Source organism: Antedon bifida, chromosome 11 (genome assembly GCF_963402885.1).
Source record: "Antedon bifida chromosome 11, ecAntBifi1.1, whole genome shotgun sequence".
Classification (NCBI taxonomy): domain Eukaryota; kingdom Metazoa; phylum Echinodermata; class Crinoidea; order Comatulida; family Antedonidae; genus Antedon; species Antedon bifida.
Genome location: NC_136236.1, coordinates 4,024,660 through 4,043,790, shown reverse-complemented (window position 1 = coordinate 4,043,790; position 19,131 = coordinate 4,024,660). Strand labels below are relative to the sequence as shown.

Here is a 19,131-nt window from a genome sequence, read left to right as displayed (position 1 = left end):
TTGCTTGTGTCTTTAAAACGTCTGGTTTCAGCCAGCAGGTGATAAAAATAAAAATTGTTTTCTGTTGTGGATTCGAACGATTTTTTCAGTGTGTCGCATTCCGGTATTTCACGTACGCAACTAGGCTAGGCTAGGCCCAGTTCGGGAAGGAAGAATTTCTTCTAATGATGATTTTAACTGTAAAAATACTACCAGGCGGGAGAAAAGAATGTTCAATAGAGGTATATAGTATATAAGAATTGAAAGTACATTAATTTATTGAAAATATATGATATTTAACCTGTTTATTTAGTTTAAGTTAGACCACTTCCCGTGAATGGGTTGCTAGCCAAAACATGCTAAATCATACACACCACCAGCAGGCGCTGGTGCTGGCGTGAGGGTGGTGATTGCCTACTACTACTACTAGGCCTAGCTTAGAGTTACCTTCTAGGTCTGGGTTAGTACTAATGTAATAATATGTTTTTCTTTTGAGGTAATGAACCAAGAATCAATTTTATCGGTTAAGAGAATGGTAGCAAGGGAGCTTGATGTTCCAGTCCATCTTCAGAGATTAGTTTTTAGGGGAAAGACTTTATCAGGTTGGTATTTGATCCGATTTTAATTGAAATCACAACATTGCTATTCTTTTGTTATGCACTTGTCAATTGTATGATCCACTATACAACACCGGGAGAGGTGCATCATTTGTCCAATGGGCGTCACACCTTTATGATTACCAGTGTGTAAAAAAAATGACAGACCTTTAGATGACTGACGCACCCTTTTTGATGCATTGTGACCATGTTGTTCATGACATGGTCCAGGTTTTTAATAGTACTGTAAATTTACTACTCTCAATCAATCAAAATTTATTAATTTTTATCAATGGTACAATAAGCATACAGTACATGCATTCATGTGTAGAAACTATATACAATGTTATTATATAATTCTGTCTGTTGTATCCACAGTAATTAATTTATATTGAGACAATTTAGATAATGATTTTTTTTATTTACTAATTAAATAACCATTACTGTCGGGACTCGACAAAGTTCCCCTGAGTAGAGATGGGCCGAAGTGTTAAAACATACATTTCTTGGAAAGTTTCCATTAATAGACTTACACTTACACCTTTATGTTTTGTTGGTTTTAGATGGATCAGCTTTGAATGACTACAATATAGGTCCCAATACCAAGATACACCTTGTGGTAAGAAAACCAGAATCTGAAACTGACCCATTAAGTACATCAAAAATAGGAACATCTACAGAATTTTGGGAAAAACTGCGCTCAAAACTTTGTAAGCATTTCACACAAGAAGACGCCGACAAGGTTCTTCATCAATACAAATTGGTAAGGAACCTGTTTTTTTTTTTTTTTCCTATTTCTAGGAATTTTTGTGGTGTGGGTGAGATTTAGAGGTGTCGGTATCGTAACCCTATTTTCAGTATAAAAAAAAATCTACCTTCACTTGTATAATAAACCTCTTTCTTTTATTTACAGCAATTTTCCTCAGATCTTAGCAATCTTAGTCTTGGAGACATTGAAAGGTTAGCATTAAAGCACGAAAACAAAGACACAGACCAAGCAGGACCGTCCAGCTAGTACATTGCTGACAGTTTCTAGGCCTAAGGCTCCCAGGGCCTAGAAAAGTGAAAAATTTCTAGGCCTAAGACTCCAAGGGCCTAGAAAAGTGAGAAATTTCTAGGCCTAAGACTCACAGGGCTAGCCTAGAAAAGGTAGACCATTTCTAGGCCTAGACTCCCAGGGCCTCACTATTCAAACTCTCTGGATTTCTTGGTTGTTCAATCTGGTTATAATTAAGGTTTAAATCAGCATTGAAGCAACACAAACAATTGTGGTGTTTTGGGCATTTTTATCTTTTTTTCACGTATTGCCCACTACATCATTTTTGTTTGTATATGTACAGTTGTATACAATTCCTTTACAGACAGCCATATTTTGTATTAAGTAAACAATGCATAAGAAATATAAGACCGGTATGTACTGTGATTACATAAGTATGTTTCGTAACAAACTTATTTACCAATAGCTTGATTCATACAATGTGTATAAAACATAATTTTTGCCTGAAAAAATCCATATTTATAATAATAATACTTTATTTTAAAAACTACATGTACTACTGGTCTGGATCTGCCAATTGAACATGAAATGGGTCTGTTTTGCCTGTATCATGGACCATAAGCTAATACAGGCACCACATGGAATATTTTACAAATTATGTGGGGATACAGTACCGACCGTATGTAAACATATGGGGGTGTTTTTTAGACCATATACAATTTAAGTTAAAATCGAGAACGTTAAATGCAAGATTTGTAAATATGCAAATTCACAACTTGCCTAATAAATTTTGGGTTACAGTAGTTTCAGGCTTAGGATTTTAAAGTACCATGTTTTATTACAACATAAATACTTACTAAATACTAATAGCTGCAATGTGTATAAAACGGTTGTTGGGTTGATATGAAAATCCTTGTATGTATTATATATATTTAAACATTTAATTATAAACATGATTTTGATTTGATTTCTTATAATTAAAGCAGAGTAGAGTTAAGCTCTGTCTACACTATCAAACTTGTTTGACAAAAAAAAGTAGATTTAAGCTCTGTCTACACTATCAAACTAGTTTGACAAAAAAAAAGGGAAGAGTTAAGCTCTGTCTACACTATTGAACTAGTTTGACCAAAACAAAGTAAGATGAAGTTTGATAGTTTAGACAGAGCATTAGTCTATTTATATGATACAATAAGTTAAGATTAATTTTAATATTTGTCTGATTGTTCAAAGGGGTAACTTAAAGAAAAATAAATTCTTGATATGCCCAAATTACCTCGTCTTCTCTAATTTGAAATTAAACTTATACATTGTTTTGGGTGAAAAATCATTTTAATATTCATAATAGTAAAATTAGAAAAAGAAAGATACCATTATTATAACAACTTAAGTCTTTACTATACTTATTTGTAAATACATTTCAACCATGAAAATTGTGTTTTAATAAGAAAAATTCAATTTAAATAGAAAGGATGTTTACTTTTAAAAATTGAATCTTACAAAAATTGGTTCAACCATGTTGGTGGTTATGGAAAATAGAGTTGTATGTTATGATTTTCTTAATAATGTTGATATTAAAATAATCTTATACAGTAGAACCTCTATTAAGAGGACACTTTTCCGTGGAACAAGCGGGGGAAATAAATGTTTTAACACTATGGCCAACCCCCATTGAGGGGACACTTTGTTGGGTCCTGTACCTTATAACTTTAGTGATAATAGTAATACTAATTTTCATATTTTAAATCAATAAATTTGTAGTATTTTTTTGTTGTGTATTAAGTACAGTGAAATTTCCCAAGACTGGGCACATTGGGCTAGCCCACCAACCGCGAGAATTTGCAAGCCTTGAGACATTTAATAAAATTGTGGTTTTCGGAAAAGTACTGTAGAGTATTCTAAAGCTGTTCTGTCTACACCATCAAACTTTATGAAAATATGTGATGTTACTACTGTATATATGGACATGATGATGTCATATTACTACCATATTTGGGCATATCACACTAGTTTAATAGTGTAGACAGAGCTTTAGTAATGTAGAAAAAACTCAGAGGATATTTCATGTTTTTCTTGAACAAGGAGGTTGGGTGTGGGGTATGACATCATCATGTCCATCACATTTTTTTGTCGCATAAAGTTTGAAGGGCTTTAGAGTGGGATTAAACCCAGAGCTGAAGATAAGGCAGGCAGAACTTATTTCTGGAAAAAGAGATGTTTTGAACCACATTGTCACATTCTCGATTCCTGCATTTTATAATTTCTCGTTACCACTGCATTCCTTGCGGAAAATAGAATGATATTCATGCATCTCTTTCAATTTTGCAAATAACTTTTGAGTTGATTACCCTTTCTTTTTATTTGACTTTATATCTATCTATTCTATTTTACACTCGTGTTATTTTGTTTATAATAACAGAAATGTTATTACATTTTGACAAACTTTAGCAAAAGCCTGTGTAGTAATTTATATGAAATATTGCGTTATTATTCTGTTGTAATTTCAGTAAGAAATATTTTTTTAATATATTGTGGCTCATTTGTAAAAATACATTATTCAGTCAGTATGAGTTAATATTAATAAAGAATAGGATAAATATAATTCCACAATTTGTTGTTTCTTTTTTATCATCAGGGAGATGTAAAATCTCCCTGTTATCATTCATTATTATTACAATACTTAGCTATTAATAATAATTTGATATATGAATATATTGCATAAACAATTAATACAGTATTAGTTTTTAAATAATATTGTATTAATTAATAGAGTTTTATATAAATAAATTGATGAGGAAGTCATGTTGAGATAAGAAAAAAAGATCAGAGAAAACTTCCCGAATCTGTCTTTGACCTCTCATTGGGCAAAGGAAGTGTGACGTCAGCCATTATGTGTACCTTGTCATCTGAGTCGCGAATGGCTATTGTAAAGTCAGAAGCTCACCAACCACTGAACAGCGAAGAAAACCGTGCGTTTTTACTGGTTATCGGCCCTATCGAGCCCTGAAAAGACTGCCGAATCTCAACCAACCAGTGTTGTCCTCTAGGCCCAGAGACCGTAAGTATTGGACCAATAGTTTTATGGATTTATTTTCTGTGGTTTTAAAGAGTCCGCGGGATGGATTTAACTATCAATTTTACTTCTTTTGTTTGATGAATTTACTTTAATTGTAGGAAAAATACCAACGCCATTTTGAAGAGCTGAGCGATGTCTCTTTGTCCTTGTTGTTGGTGGTGTGCAGCTCAACCACCTACCTAGGCCTAGCCTAAAGAGTAGGCTTAGACTGAGGCCTAGGCTAGTCTAGGAGGCTACCTAGACTCACTACTAAACTATATAGATTTAAAAAATACAGCGTGTGGGTGTACTAATCTTGCCCTAATCTTTCTTGAATCTTGTGCATTTTATTATAATATTATTAATAATTATGCATTTTAATGCATCAATTATATTATTTTTTTTTATAATGATCTGATTATTGTAAGTCTGAGTAGGACAATTAATTGATTAGTCCTACCTACTCGGTAAAGCCTTATTTAAGCTTGCACGTAAGCGCAACACAAGAGAGTTGACCAATGACGAGCGACAGTTCGGATAATCCATCGTGTCTGTGATTGGTCAAATTACGTGCATTGCACCCCAGAGAACCAAGCATTAGTGGGCCTAGTAATATTATTTTTGTACATTGTGTAGAGCATGATTTTTAAATTATGGAGAAATTCTTGTATTTTGTATCAATTTTTTTTTTCTCTACACACAATTATAAAAAGAAAAAGACAGAAATATTCCAAATTTATATCATCCTTTTTGGGCTCTACTCTACATGTGGAAAGCACAAAGTATACTCAATGTTTTGTTTTTTTGACAGAAGGAAGCCAATATGGAGTCTTCTGAACAATCAAATGATGGTACTCAAGTTCTTGGAATTTCTGGTGACTATGCCCTGGCAACTGCTGCTGCAGGACTCTACCAGAATGCTGAAGGTATATAGAGCTCTGTCTACACTATCAAACTTATGTGACAAAAAAGTGTGATGTACACCACATCACATTTTTTGTCACATAAGGTGTGATAGTATAGACAGAGCTTAGCTCAAAATAAAATAGCAAAATAACTTTATTTTCACAATTTCTTGCCACTATTTAGTTTAACAACAAAACATTTTTGAAAATCATTGATAAAACAAACCCTAATTATTCAAAACACCTAGGTTGTTGTCCAACTGTTAAATAGAGTCCCCCACCCCAAAGAGTCCAGTTTTTCTTAACTCGTTTCCTAGTTTTTATTTTAATAATAATACCACTAAATGCACAAAGCTTCACATTATTACCCCGATCATTTTGTGGCTGTTAACTCCACTGATACACAATAATAATTTTCATAAGCTGTAGCAGGTAACAATGGCGATGATACTATATCCGTGCACGCCCTCGATGAAGAAACGACGGAGAAACAGTTTCCACCACTGAGAGAACAGGATCGGTTTCTACCAATTGCTAATGTTGCCAGAATAATGAAGACTTCCATACCACCAAATGGAAAGGTAAATTATTCTTATAGTTCTAACACTAGCATACAGTTCTACATTTTCCATGAATTGTAACCAGATGAAAAAACAATATTAAAAGTATGTATGTATAAAGATGTATACAAATTACAGTGTTAATGGAACAATGTATGGAAACAAAAGTGGGACAAACCCACATTTTCCAGCTTTTTTTTTTACTAATGGTAGAACCCCTCCCTTGGGAAATCCCTATAAGACCTCTATTATCTTTTGTCTTTGCTAGATTTCTAAGAAAGTTAAGGAGTGTGTAATATATTTTGTCTTTGCTATATTTCTAAGAAAGTTAAGGAGTGTGTAATATATTTTGTCTTTGCTAGATTTCTAAGGAAGCTAAGGAGTGCGTTCAAGAATGCGTGTCGGAGTTCATCAGTTTCATCACCAGCGAGTATCCTTTCATTTGAATGAATGCCCTGCTTGCACAGCATTTATTATCAAATATTTAAAAAAATATTTAAAACTTGTTGTTTGTACACAGACAAAACTCTTAAGATCAAAACCTCTGCTAAACTCAATCGCTCTACCCTATCAAACTATTGTGACAGAAAAATGTGATGTACCCAAATATGGTAGTGATATGCTTAAATATGGTAGTGATATGACATCATCATCACATTTTTTTGTTGCATCAAGTTTTATAGTGTAGACAGAGCTTTAGCAAATGTCTGTTTTGGAGAGTTCACCGTTAATTGCTAGATTTAGGTCGCTGAGTGGGGTGGTTGTTTTGATGACAATATAAAATGATAGTATATTTGCATTTAAATATTTCAAAAAACATTTGGTTTGGTTTTTTATTTGTTTGTAATTTCTTAACCGTCTCCTAAGAGCAAGTGAACGATGCCATCAAGAGAAACGAAAGACAATCAACGGCGAAGACATCTTGTTTGCGATGTCAAATCTAGGCTTTGATAATTACGTTGAGCCTCTGAAAGTTTACCTTCAGAAATACAGAGATGTAAGAACTAATTTATTATATTGTTGATAATTAATTACATAATATTAATTATATATTACAATTTTGTCAGATTTTTGCTTGTACTTTATGATAAGTACATATTGAGAAAAAAAAATGCCTGGGTTGGAATCGAACCCACGACCTCCAGATCACTAGCCTGCCGTTCATACCTCTAGAACTTGCATACAGATGTAATACAGTATAACCATATTTTTCAGAAATAACAATACCATATATAGTAAATTATTAATTACTTTTTTTAGTCTGTAAAAGGTGAGAAAAGCAGTGGAATGACCGCTGCAGAACAACCAATTATGGAAGAAATAAGTGAAGAATTTAGTAAGTTTAACAAAACTCATTCTCATTTAAATTTATTTTTGTTTTATCATGAATTTGCCCATATATGGACATGATGATGTCATATCACTACCATATTTGTGCACATCACACTTTTTTTGTCAAACTAGTTTGATAGTGTAGACAGAGCTTTCGATTGAATTTTTTATGCTAGGCCAGATTATCATTGTGAATATTTTTTTCTTAGATACGACCAATCTAATAGCGACTGATCAAACGGGTCAACAGAGTACGATGTACGCATACACCAATCAGGTTTGTATAATGCAACTTTCAAGGTCACATCAATTTCGGGATGGTAGATAGAAAAAAACGATAACTATAATAATAATAATAAATAATATACAAATGGTTAATCTGTGCAAGTGTAGGAGCCCAGTACGGTATATATACAGTAGACCACCTCCATTGGGACACCCCTATTAAGGGGACACCCCTATTAAGGGGACACCCCTATTAAGGGGACACCCTTATTAAGGGGACACCCCATTAAGGGGACACTCCATTAAGAAGGAAATGAATGAGGGCAATATATGTTTTAACACTACACCAAACCCCTATTCAAGATACAGCCCTATTAAAGGGACACTTTGTCTGTTCTCGAAGATGTCCCCTTGTTAGGGGTTTTACTGTATATTTCATTGTCAACATTTTAGAACAATCTCTTCTTTAGATTATTACTCTATCATTTGTATATCTTTACCATTAGATGACCTTCTAGTCAACGTGTATTATGTTCTTTGCTGGATTTGTGCGGATGACAGAATTATTGTTCATGTTATCCAAGACGCCATCAGACGTGTCTTGTAACATTTTACAGTTAAGCGCTGGATAGATTGATAATGTGGACAAATGATACAATGTTCAGTGCGAGTGTTCTATCAGTATGAGACCCACTGTTGGGGTAACATGTTGATGAAAGGGACTCTTTTGCACAAGGAGAGCATCAAAGCCCCTTTTCAGCACCATCACCACAGACGTGAAATTAGCCGAAGATGACAGAGTGTATCAACCTCAATCTGTCTAATATCTCTGTCAACGCAAGCATCACAAGCGGTCAAGCATCACAAACAGTCAAGCATCACAAGCGGTCAAGCGTTCAAGCACCACAAGCGGTCAAGCACCACAAGCTTAAAGGAAAATGTTTCAAGAAACATTCACAGTCCACCGTTGCCGATAGAAAATGTAACACTAGGAAGCACGGTTGATAGAAAATGAATAAATTACATGCACGGTTGTCCGTTTCATTGACCTCGCTGACCTTACTGATAGCCACTTCCGAACAGATCAACAGCTGATTGCTTTATGATTGTTGAGCTGACTCGTGTCCGACTAAAACTGAATACACAATAGGACTACATGAGGACAACAAATTGGACATAATTTAGGGAAAGAAATTGAAGAAATTTCAAAGCCATTTCTATTGGGCATAATTTTAATTAAATACAATTTTTTTTATATATTGTATACTTGAAATTAATGTAAATATTAGCTGGTGCTTTGTTTAAAAAATTAGTTGTGTAAAAAATATGTTAGTGTGGCTTTGAAATGAATATGCTTGTAATAAAATTCATAAAATTAAAACCATATTCTGTTCTATGAAACTGAATAGCTGTTTAATACATAATAGAACCCCCTATTCAAGGGACACCAAAATGTCCTCATAATAGATGAGTGTCCCCTGAATTGAGGTGTCCTAAAGGATTCTGCTGTATTATTTATATTGTAATACAGTAATTGTTTTGTAAACTTTGACCTGTATAATTTAGTATTAGAGTACACTTACATTAACATGACTCACTCCCTCTGTCAATATTTTGATTACATTTTTGTGCTTTAAAACATTGAATCATGAATTTATGAGATTTTCCTTTCGTAAATTTTTTCTAAATCGTTAAAATTATTTTTTTTAGTAAATCAATGACTTATTAAACTCTACTGCTATTGCTATTTGAAAGCACTGTATATTATTTTATTTTTTTTGGGGGTGGGGGGATAATTTAAAAGGGTATTCATGCTCTACAAAAAGGCTACTCTACTGGAACAATGCATGGGGTACCTCAAAATAGAATTACACAAGTATGTCAAATAAAATGCTAAAAATAGAATGAAAAAGTTTGTCAAATAAAATGAATAAAATATGTTGCTTACAGTAAAGTATTGTAAAAAAGAAAAATAATAAAAGCATTTTAATAATTGGAAATGAGTATGTTTATTGTATTTATTTAAAAGTAGCCCTATGTGTCATTCGTAACAATAAATACTTGTAGTACCTATATTGTTGTTCTTGGATCCCTTTAAATTTTATATTAGGCCTATGTCGGATATGGACTTGCATACAATATTTTTTTGGTATATTTTGTCCATTTAAAAAAGGACAAAATCATTTAAAAATGTATTGTTAAAAATACATAGCAAACTCAATGCTATTCACACAGTATATACCACACACCACCACCAACCACACCGGGAACCATAATGCGTAGTTCACCTGCGCAGAGATCAAAAGTGACGTGGCTTATTATTGCCGTGTGCGAAAAAAAGACACGTACGAAGGGAGTCAAAATTGTGGAGCCTAGCTAGCATAATTCATCAAATTACCCAAAACCATGCATATGTTACGAAGAGATAAGAAAGATGATGAAGATGGTATGTTTTTTTTCTTTGATTTTTAAATTTTTATCGTTCATAGTTGAGTGTATAATTGTTTTTATCAACTTGCAAGCTAGGCCAGTTTGTTTGCTTTCTCACACCGGTTTTGAACTTGGATCCATGGGTGAATAATGCTTTCCGTCTGCACTTTCCCACCTTGTTTGTAAGGCTTAGGCCTAGCTAGATAGTCATGTCGCAAACGTTATCAATTCATTCGTTATTCAACACATAGTCCTATATATTATATTTGCTATTAATATACATATTCCATTATTCATATACAACAATCGATTGCACCTGTCTGTGTGGTGTACTGCATAATATTCAAACCTAGGCCTATAGGTAGGCCTATTGTATTGTCACTTATTTAAACATTGTCTGATTTTATCATACAGGTGGCTCTAACAATCCATTTCAAGGCTTGGACAAAAGTACTGTGCTGCAAGAGGTAAGTTGGTACAAACCTAATCAAGTTTTGAATTAATATTAGTTAAATATGATATGACTTAGGGCCTAAATAATGAAATTTTTTTGTTTGTACATGAATACTTTACATTTTCTTTCAGGCACGAACATTCAATGATACGCCAATCAACCCACGTCGTTGCGGTCATACCTTAACCAAGATCATGTACGTGATAAATCAAGGGGAACACATTGGAACCAACGAGGCAACAGAGGCTTTCTTTGCTATGACAAAACTTTTCCAATCTAGTGATGTAAGTAGTACAGAGGTCCCAAGTTGTAAAATTCAAATTTTATCCCATGGGGCAATAAGCCTTAAAAAGGTTCAGTATGGCGTGCTGATCGTGGTAGTCCAAATATGGTATTGATATGACATCATGTATATAGGCACATAACATTTGAAAGTGTAGACAGCTTTAATCATGAAAGTGTCTAAATTATATTCTATATATTTTGATATCAACAGGTGACTCTTCGTCGTATGGTGTACCTGCTGATCAAAGAGATGGCAACTATCTCAGAAGATGTCATCATTGTGACGAGTAGCTTGACAAAAGACATGACTGGCAAGGAAGATGCGTACAGAGCTCCTGCCATCAGAGCCTTGTGCAAGATAACGGACGTAAGTTACCTTTACTTCTCGTTGAAAGAGAAATCGGAGCACTTAAGTAGCAAAATTTTAGCAAAAATTTCCAACATATTTTTTTCTATCGAGGTCAAAATTATTAATTAATAAATACATTAGGAAATTAGTATTAATTGACAGCCAGCTTAATTTAAATTAAAAGTGACCCTATCAGATCAAGGCAATCTGACAAGAGGATGCTGAGATCAAAGGGTTTATCGTGGCTGTGACACAATCAGTTCCATGCCATCGTGCGTCACGGAGAATATGTACATAGTACAGTACTTTTGGTATTTGTCACAGCCAGACATAAGATCAAAGGACTGTTACAAGTTCCTATCTCAGCAAGGTGAGCTCAGTGTCATGTTGGTAGATTGCCTTACTTATAAGGTGAGCTTTTGAAAGGTTGAACAACAAGGTCCACCTGATCATGTAACAACACCTGACATACTATGATCACAGCTGTAAGAACCCTATTTATTGACCCATAATGTTTGATACCTTAACAGTCTACCATGCTGCAGGCCATTGAGCGCTACATGAAGCAAGCTATTGTGGACAAGGTTCATGCTGTCTCTAGTGCCGCTCTTGCTTCCTCATTGGTAATTATCATTTTAATTAAAATTATTAATAATTATGACGTCCGAGTGTTCATGTTTTTGACAAAATCAAAATCTGTCTTTAGTTCAATTTGTACATAGTAGAACCACTTCTTTGGGACACCGACAATATATATTTTAACTTCTGGTCAACACCTAAGAGGACACTTTGTTAGGTCTTGTAGGTGTCCCCTTAATGTTCTATTGTAATTCAATACATTTATTTATCAAACTTTGTTATATGTACAATGTAGTACCTCAATGTATCCTGTAAATATGTCTATTATAGTAATGATTTTGGTAAAGTAATTGTTACTAATATTTATGTGCATTTTTTAGCATCTGATGAAGGGCAACCATGATGTAGTGAAGAGGTGGTTGAACGAGGCTACTGAAGCAGCGTCCAGTGATAACGTCATGGTGCAGTACCATGCTCTAGGCCTGCTCTACCACATCAGAAAGAATGATCGTCTTGCTGTCTCCAAGCTGATCACCAAGTACACCAAGCACTCGCTTAAGTCTCCCTATGCTGCTTGCCTGCTGGTAAGTAGCCTACGCAAGACCATAGTGGCCAGAGAGCCGACAATATAATTGATGTCCTAAGAGCTGGCAAAATTTGATATAGTGTACAAAGTTTGATCTAGTGTACTAAGTTTGATCTAGTGTACTAAGTTTGATCTAGTGTACTAAGTTTCCTTTAGGTAACAAAACATAGGGCCCGTTATTTACCCGTCTTAAGTTGGTTTCATGGCACAGTTATCGCTACCTTTAATGGGTTGGAACTAAAAGTAAATAACTAACAGGCCCATAAATATCTAGTTTATTTAAAAATCTAACAAAGTGTACATAGGAAATGATAGTATGCGCAGTAACTAATACGACTTTCTACTTTTTGTTTAGATTCGCATTGTGTCGAAGCTACTTAATGAAGAAGACGATGGGTGAGTAATTTTTTTATGAATAATTAAACCAAGGTCTGAGGATTAATGATTGAATATCTTTTTCCATACATCTCATTAAATAAATATTTCTTATTTTGTAGACATGATGGACCTTTGTTTGACTACATTGAGAGCTGTCTACGTCACAAGAGTGAGGTAAGTTGTCACTTTCAACAATAAGTAGATTTAATTATAAGAAAATTACCCATAAGTCTATATTATCCCACAATGCAACATGCAGACTGAATTCACTGTGTTGAAAATTGCGAAACTGCAGGTTTGTGATTTATTTTAAAATTAATGTAGAACCCCTCCTTTCGAACACCCCTATTCAACTGAGAAAAAAGGAGGCCGGAGGGCACATTACTATGGAAAAAACAAAGGGCAACACGCTATGGCCAACCATATTAAAATGAACACCCACATTAAAGAGACACTTGAGTTTGAAAGGGTTTCGTTTCGTTTATTTATTTTTTCCACTCACTTATATATATATATAATTTACACAACATATATTAAATGTGGGTGGATGGAGGTCACAGTAAGTTCACTGAACTTTAAGTCGTGACCCCCTTTAATATTCATTCTACTGTATATAATTTCATAAGGTCCACTAATATATTTTTGTTTATCTGATGTTCTTTTATAGATGGTTATATATGAAGCAGCCCAAGCTATTGTGAACATGAAGAACACGACCGCTAGGGAGCTAGCTCCCGCTGTGTCTGTCTTACAACTGTTCCTCAGCTCACCTAAGCCAACGCTGCGTTATGCTGCCACCAGAACACTAAATAAGGTTAGATTCCTGTTTTTATTTGTAGCTTAGAACAATGACGTAACGCAGTGGACAAAGCCCCCTGGTTTAGCATTCCTAAGGGACCCTCCAACACTGTGTAGTTGCATTTGGGCTGCACATGCTCTGGACCCCTTAAACTCTGAGGCCCCTGGGTTTAGTTGTTTATTAGCAATCCAACTATCCAAGGTTCTATGTTGTGATTCCACTTTAATGTTTACCCCAAAGTGTATTGAGTACTGTACAGAGTACAGTACAGTTTTGTAGGTCTACATTATTTGTTGTTACTTAATGAATTGTTTATTGTTACCATGGCAGGTTGCTATGTCACACCCAGCAGCAGTCACTGCATGTAATCTTGACTTGGAGAACCTGATCACTGATAGTAACAGAAGTATTGCTACTCTGGCTATTACCACTTTACTCAAGGTAAGTTTATTTCTTTTTAACAATTTTCTGCAGCGATTACGTCATGCACAGTAAAACCTATCCTTTGGGAGACCCCAAATAAAGGGACACACCTTTTAAAGAAGATACTTTCGCACGAAACTAACTAGAGTAAATATATGTTTTATCACTAGAGTAAATATTTATTCAAGTGAAACTCCTATTAAGGAACACTTTGTTGGTTCTCAAAATGTCCCTTTACTAGAGGTTCAACTCTAATATTATCACTAAGTTAGTAATCCTAATGTTTTACTTAAGATTTCAGCCAAATTTACTTATTAATATAATGATTTTGAAGCAAAATATCTTATTTTTATGTTTTTTAAAGTCAATAATTTTATTTGATTGTATTTAATAACATAAATAATAGACTGGAAGCGAAAGCAGTGTTGACCGTCTAATGAAGCAGATATCATCATTCATGTCGGAGATCTCAGATGAGTTTAAGATTGTGGTAGTCGAGGCTATCAAGTCACTTTGCATGAAGTTCCCCAAGAAACACAAAGTGATGATGAACTTTCTCTCCTCCATGCTTCGAGATGAGGTAAGGAAAGTATAGTATATAAGAAAATTATTAGATGCTGAGGTGGATGGGCTAGCTAGGTGTACAATTTTCTAGTCCTTAGTTCTTAGAAAAAACACATTATTGTAATTTTAGTGCTTGCTCCTGACACGATTGTGCTTGATGTAACAATTATTATTATTGTTACCTATAGTATAACATGTATAGTAACATTTTATTTTTCTCATTAGGGTGGTTTTGACTATAAGAGAAGTATTGTGGACACAATCATGTCTATTGTGGAGGAGAATGCCGATGCCAAGGAGGACGGGCTAGCCCATTTGTGCGAGTTCATTGAAGATTGTGAACACACGTCACTGGCAACTCGTATCTTGCATCTGCTTGGCCGTGAGGGACCACGTACCTCATCACCGTCTAAGTACATTCGGTTCATCTATAACAGAGTCATACTTGAGAATGCTTCAATCCGAGCAGGTGAGATTTTATTGATTATATTCAAACACGTTCTTGTCGCTCCTCAAGTTGGTTCCTCTGGCATTTCTTAAGTTGTCCTCTCTTTACATTATTTTGTTTCTCTTGGTCCATAGCTGCTGTTACTTCATTGGCCAAGTTTGGTGCCCACTGTGAGAGCTTACTTCCCAGTGTCACTGTTCTTCTTGAAAGGTGAGAAAACTATATACATTTTGAAACAAACTGACCTAGGTACCAATTTTTTCTTCTTTATAATATTCAACATACGAATTATATTCAATACTGTTTTTGTAGGTGTTTGTTGGATGGAGATGATGAAGTTAGAGATAGAGCCACATTCTACTTATCTGTTCTCAAAGAGCAGCAGAAGCAACTCAACTCGGCTTACATTTTGAATGGTAAGTATACACTATAATGCTCTGCTCTCCAAACATTGTGCCATAATGGCTTTCAACCAAATAACAGTTTGCACACAAAAATGACTGACAGTGATTCATGCATTTATTTTATGTTAGAATTAAATGTGTCTATTGCTGGACTAGAGAGGGCGCTACACAACTACACCATCGAGCCGACCGAGAAACCATTTGATATGAAGACTGTCCCACTTCAAGCTGTACCACTTATAGAACAAAAGATACAAGGTAATCTTGCATTGACTTCAAGTAATTTAGTTGACGATCATAGTGGGTTATCTACAGGGCACTAGGATTATCTACAGGGCTAACAAAGTGCCTGATTTTTTTATTTAATTTCTGTTAATGAGAATAATTTTTTTTTCAATTTGATAGAAAAGGCAACCTCAGCCAAAGGCCAAGAGAAGAGTGCGGCGTCAAGACAAGAAATATATGCTGGTAAGTATGGTTTCAAAATGTTTTTCGCACCGCACCTGTAGGCAGTTATATTCCCAGAGGACATAAGCATTAAGAAGCAGTACCACACGCAAAGCTATAGTACTACCGTTGTTAGAAATAGGAATTTGTAAACTTGACTAATTCATAGGTCCATGCTCGATGACCCAAAGCACGTCTGGGAAAGAGAGTCTGAGATCTATGGGTTTGATGCTTTCTCTCTCTATTACCACACACAGGTTTTGTGCTTTCTATGTCCTGACGAGGACCAGCAACAAATAAATACATTGGTCGCAAATCACAAGCTTCGTAACAATAGGAGCTATAGTAGTATAAGTATATTCTGCCTCCTGCTTGGTCATAATGTATTCATAAATTAGTATTATTACAGCATTTTTATATGATGTAATTTGCAGGTCAACTGGCTGCTATACCAGAATTTGCTGACCTTGGACCTTTGTTCAAGTCCTCATCAACTCCAGCTGAACTTACAGAATCAGAAACAGAATATGTGGTTAATTGTATCAAACACACATTTGCTGAATATATTGTATTCCAGGTAAGAGCTGATTGTTTTCAAATTATTGATGACGTAATCTGTCCAGTATCAATAATTTCTACCGTATCATAGGCAAATTCTGTAATACAGTGTTATATATGCATCACATGTGCTGGCTTTAGCATAGGCCATACACCTAAGCTAAACTTAATATAATACTGAGTGCTACATGTGTGGCCTATGTATGTGTACAAGGTGAAAATGTGAACTTTTCAGAATTAAATTGAGATGTCTTAACATTGTTTTGTATGGCGTTACCATCAAGTTTCATTGTAATTAATTGTTTCTTTTATATATTTTAAGTTTGATTGTACAAACACACTGAATGACCAACAGCTTGAAAATGTTACTGTGGCGATGGAACCGACGGATGATTTTGAAGTGATAAGCCATGTTCCTATACCATGCTTAAAATATAACCAACCTGGAACAACATATACACTTGTTAAGATACCAGAAGACCCAATGTCAGGTAGGAATCAGTCCACCTCTAATTAGACACCATACTTAGTTATCTAGGACCACCCTATACCATGCTTAAAATATAACCAACCAGGAACAACAGTTTTTATACAAGTTGTAATACCATTTTTTTTATATTTCAGTGTCTTGCACATTTAGCAATACATTTAAATTCCTCGTCAAGGATTGCGACCCAACAACAGGAGAGCCAGACGACGATGGTTACGAAGATGAATATGTTGTAAGTGTTATTATCACTACTGATGCACGAAAAATATGTGGTGTGCCCATATATGGACATGATGATGTCATATCACTACCACATTTGGGCATATCAGTACCATATTGACACATCACACTTTTCTTGTCAAACTAGTTTGATAGTTTAGACAAAGCTTAAGCTCTGCCTACCCTATCAAACTTTATGTGACAAAAAAAGTGATGTGCCCATATATGGACATGATGATGTCATATCATTACCATATTTGGGCACATCACACTTTTTGTGTCAAATTAGTTTGATAGTGTTGGCAGAGCTTAAGAATACAAGCAATATCTCTGTTTTAAATATATTTGCATGTGTAACATTTTTAGATAATAATTTGCCCCGCCTACTACATGAGACGTTATTATAAATTATTTTCAGCTTGAGGATCTAGAAGTGATGGTATCAGATTACATGCAGAGGGTTATGAAGCCTAACTTTGGTGCATCTTGGGATGAAATCGGTGACGAGAATGAGGTGGAGGAGACCTATGCTCTTGCATCTAAGACACTTGAAGGTAAAATTAATTCATGTTTTTACTTGGTTTATTGCAGTAGATTAATAATAATAATAGTTCATTCTTATATAGCGCATAAAAGCAAGCTCTCAATGCGCTTCACATTATTGCCCCGGTCATTTTTTGGATCAAACACGTATGAAAACATACTCCCATAATGCAGCTAGTAATCCGCGTAAAGTTGTGTCTTGATCTAAATCGGGTGCCCATTTTATACACCTGGCAAATGTCTTGCCTAAGGATACAAGCAATGCGGCGACAGTTGGATTCGGACGACGATCTCATGATCAGTAATCCAACGTCCAACACAAATACACTAGAACCTCTATTAAGGGGACACCCTTGGGATCAAACAAAGTGTCCTCTTAGGTATTCACATTAGGTGAATGACGAGTATGCCTCGGGACACCCCCAAGTACCCTTACATTCCTCAAACCACTGTCTAATCGTCTCTTTTCGTCTTTTAATTTTTTACCAACTCGTCATTTTCAGATGCTGTGAAGAATGTAATCAGTTTCCTTGGTATGCAACCATGCGAGAGGTCTGAGAAAGTTCCGGAAGGCAAAAGCTCGCATTCGTTATATATGGCAGGCGTGTATCGGGGAGGACATGATGTTGTGGTGCGTGCTAGGCTTGCATTACAGGACACAGTCACCATGCAGATAACGGTACGCAGTACAGAGTCGACTGTCAGTGAGGTTGTTGCTTCGTCTGTAGGTTGATTCATCGTGGAAGTAGTCTCGTAGGGGCCGTTTTGGCTTAGTTGTTTATTGCTCATTTTTGTGGGTAGAAACCAACCTACCCAGGTAAATAACTAAGCATTAATGGGCCTGTGGTTGTATTAATACAGCTTATACAATAGTCTTGTTATGGACAAATGCTATTTGTTAACTAAATGTTTGACCAATATCTCATAAATAATTTTGAATACTTATTAATTGTTATTTTTTTAATATGATAGTATCCCCATCTGCAGTGTAAGCCAATCTATATATATCATTGGCTCATGGAAGAAATTGACATTTCAATATTAAAGTTTAGTCTGTACTAACAAATCGACTTCATAGAAATCATGTTTAATACTATAAGTACTTTGGTTTATATGTAATTTGAAGTAGATGAATGTACAACAATAAATACAGAATACACTATATAACTTAATTGTGTCTATATTTAGAGACTGTTTCTTTCTCGAAACTGGTATGATGTGTGCTGTGTTGCATGTTAATTTTGACTTAAAATAAGCTGGTTTTGTAATAGTTGTCATTTGTGATGTAATGTGTAATGATGACATCATCATCCACTGAGAGCAGTCAGATGTTCGCACCATTCAGTGACATAAGGTGATGTCAAATTGAGACCACGATTGCGTTGCAGATAAAAGAAAGGTCCTCTCTAATCGCGTCATAAATTGGAAATTGATCATTGATAGAGAATCGAACACTCAGCAAGCAGCAGATGTACAAAAGAGGCTTTAAGAATATGGAATCAAGGACAAAAAACTATTAATTGAGATGA

At 35.0% G+C, this 19,131-nt stretch overlaps 3 protein-coding genes across 5 annotated transcripts; all 3 read left to right on the top strand.

Annotated features, from left to right (window-relative positions):
* The first annotated feature begins 62 nt into the window (after positions 1 to 62).
* On the top strand, positions 63 to 4,158 carry LOC144855937 (ubiquitin-like protein 4A-B). Its single transcript, XM_078713900.1, has 4 exons — positions 63 to 221; positions 476 to 581; positions 1,139 to 1,338; positions 1,489 to 4,158. The coding sequence occupies exons 1-4, from the start codon at positions 165 to 167 to the stop codon at positions 1,588 to 1,590; spliced, it is 465 nt and encodes a 154-aa protein (XP_078570026.1). The 5' UTR covers positions 63 to 164; the 3' UTR covers positions 1,591 to 4,158.
* A 348-nt stretch (positions 4,159 to 4,506) lies between these two features.
* Positions 4,507 to 9,639, top strand: LOC144855312 (uncharacterized). Of its 3 annotated transcripts, none has more exons than XM_078713132.1 (8): positions 4,507 to 4,627; positions 5,439 to 5,550; positions 5,962 to 6,110; positions 6,452 to 6,519; positions 6,957 to 7,086; positions 7,350 to 7,425; positions 7,631 to 7,698; positions 8,153 to 9,639. In XM_078713132.1, the coding sequence occupies exons 2-8, from the start codon at positions 5,448 to 5,450 to the stop codon at positions 8,162 to 8,164; spliced, it is 606 nt and encodes a 201-aa protein (XP_078569258.1). In that variant the 5' UTR covers positions 4,507 to 4,627; positions 5,439 to 5,447; the 3' UTR covers positions 8,165 to 9,639. The 3 variants fall into 3 exon arrangements, with proteins under 3 accessions (XP_078569258.1, XP_078569256.1, XP_078569257.1); XM_078713130.1 differs by having other exon boundaries at positions 5,953 to 6,110; XM_078713131.1 differs by having other exon boundaries at positions 4,513 to 4,627; positions 5,436 to 5,550; positions 5,953 to 6,110.
* A 312-nt stretch (positions 9,640 to 9,951) lies between these two features.
* Positions 9,952 to 18,769, top strand: LOC144855473 (coatomer subunit gamma-2-like). Its single transcript, XM_078713348.1, has 21 exons — positions 9,952 to 10,092; positions 10,491 to 10,543; positions 10,662 to 10,814; positions 11,027 to 11,182; positions 11,695 to 11,787; positions 12,124 to 12,327; positions 12,685 to 12,725; positions 12,827 to 12,881; positions 13,375 to 13,521; positions 13,837 to 13,947; positions 14,336 to 14,509; positions 14,719 to 14,962; positions 15,076 to 15,151; positions 15,254 to 15,357; positions 15,475 to 15,603; positions 15,751 to 15,813; positions 16,227 to 16,369; positions 16,673 to 16,841; positions 16,975 to 17,072; positions 17,478 to 17,613; positions 18,106 to 18,769. The coding sequence occupies exons 1-21, from the start codon at positions 10,053 to 10,055 to the stop codon at positions 18,333 to 18,335; spliced, it is 2,619 nt and encodes an 872-aa protein (XP_078569474.1). The 5' UTR covers positions 9,952 to 10,052; the 3' UTR covers positions 18,336 to 18,769.
* The last annotated feature ends 362 nt before the right edge of the window (positions 18,770 to 19,131 follow it).

What these genes read in the sequence shown, in the direction of transcription:
- LOC144855937 (XM_078713900.1), top strand. Translation starts at nt 165, where the DNA reads ATGATGATTTTAACTGTAAAAATACTACCAGGCGGGAGAAAAGAATGT. An exon ending in GAAAAGAATGTTCAATAGAG is followed by an intron (nt 222 to 475) that starts GTATATAGTATA and finishes TTTTCTTTTGAG; the next exon opens with GTAATGAACCAAGAATCAAT. An exon ending in TAGGGGAAAGACTTTATCAG is followed by an intron (nt 582 to 1,138) that starts GTTGGTATTTGA and finishes TGTTGGTTTTAG; the next exon opens with ATGGATCAGCTTTGAATGAC.
- LOC144855312 (XM_078713130.1), top strand. Translation starts at nt 5,448, where the DNA reads ATGGAGTCTTCTGAACAATCAAATGATGGTACTCAAGTTCTTGGAATT. An exon ending in ACTCTACCAGAATGCTGAAG is followed by an intron (nt 5,551 to 5,952) that starts GTATATAGAGCT and finishes AATTTTCATAAG; the next exon opens with CTGTAGCAGGTAACAATGGC. An exon ending in AGAAATAAGTGAAGAATTTA is followed by an intron (nt 7,426 to 7,630) that starts GTAAGTTTAACA and finishes TTTTTTTCTTAG; the next exon opens with ATACGACCAATCTAATAGCG.
- LOC144855473 (XM_078713348.1), top strand. Translation starts at nt 10,053, where the DNA reads ATGCATATGTTACGAAGAGATAAGAAAGATGATGAAGATG. An exon ending in AAAGTACTGTGCTGCAAGAG is followed by an intron (nt 10,544 to 10,661) that starts GTAAGTTGGTAC and finishes ATTTTCTTTCAG; the next exon opens with GCACGAACATTCAATGATAC. An exon ending in CCTTGTGCAAGATAACGGAC is followed by an intron (nt 11,183 to 11,694) that starts GTAAGTTACCTT and finishes ATACCTTAACAG; the next exon opens with TCTACCATGCTGCAGGCCAT.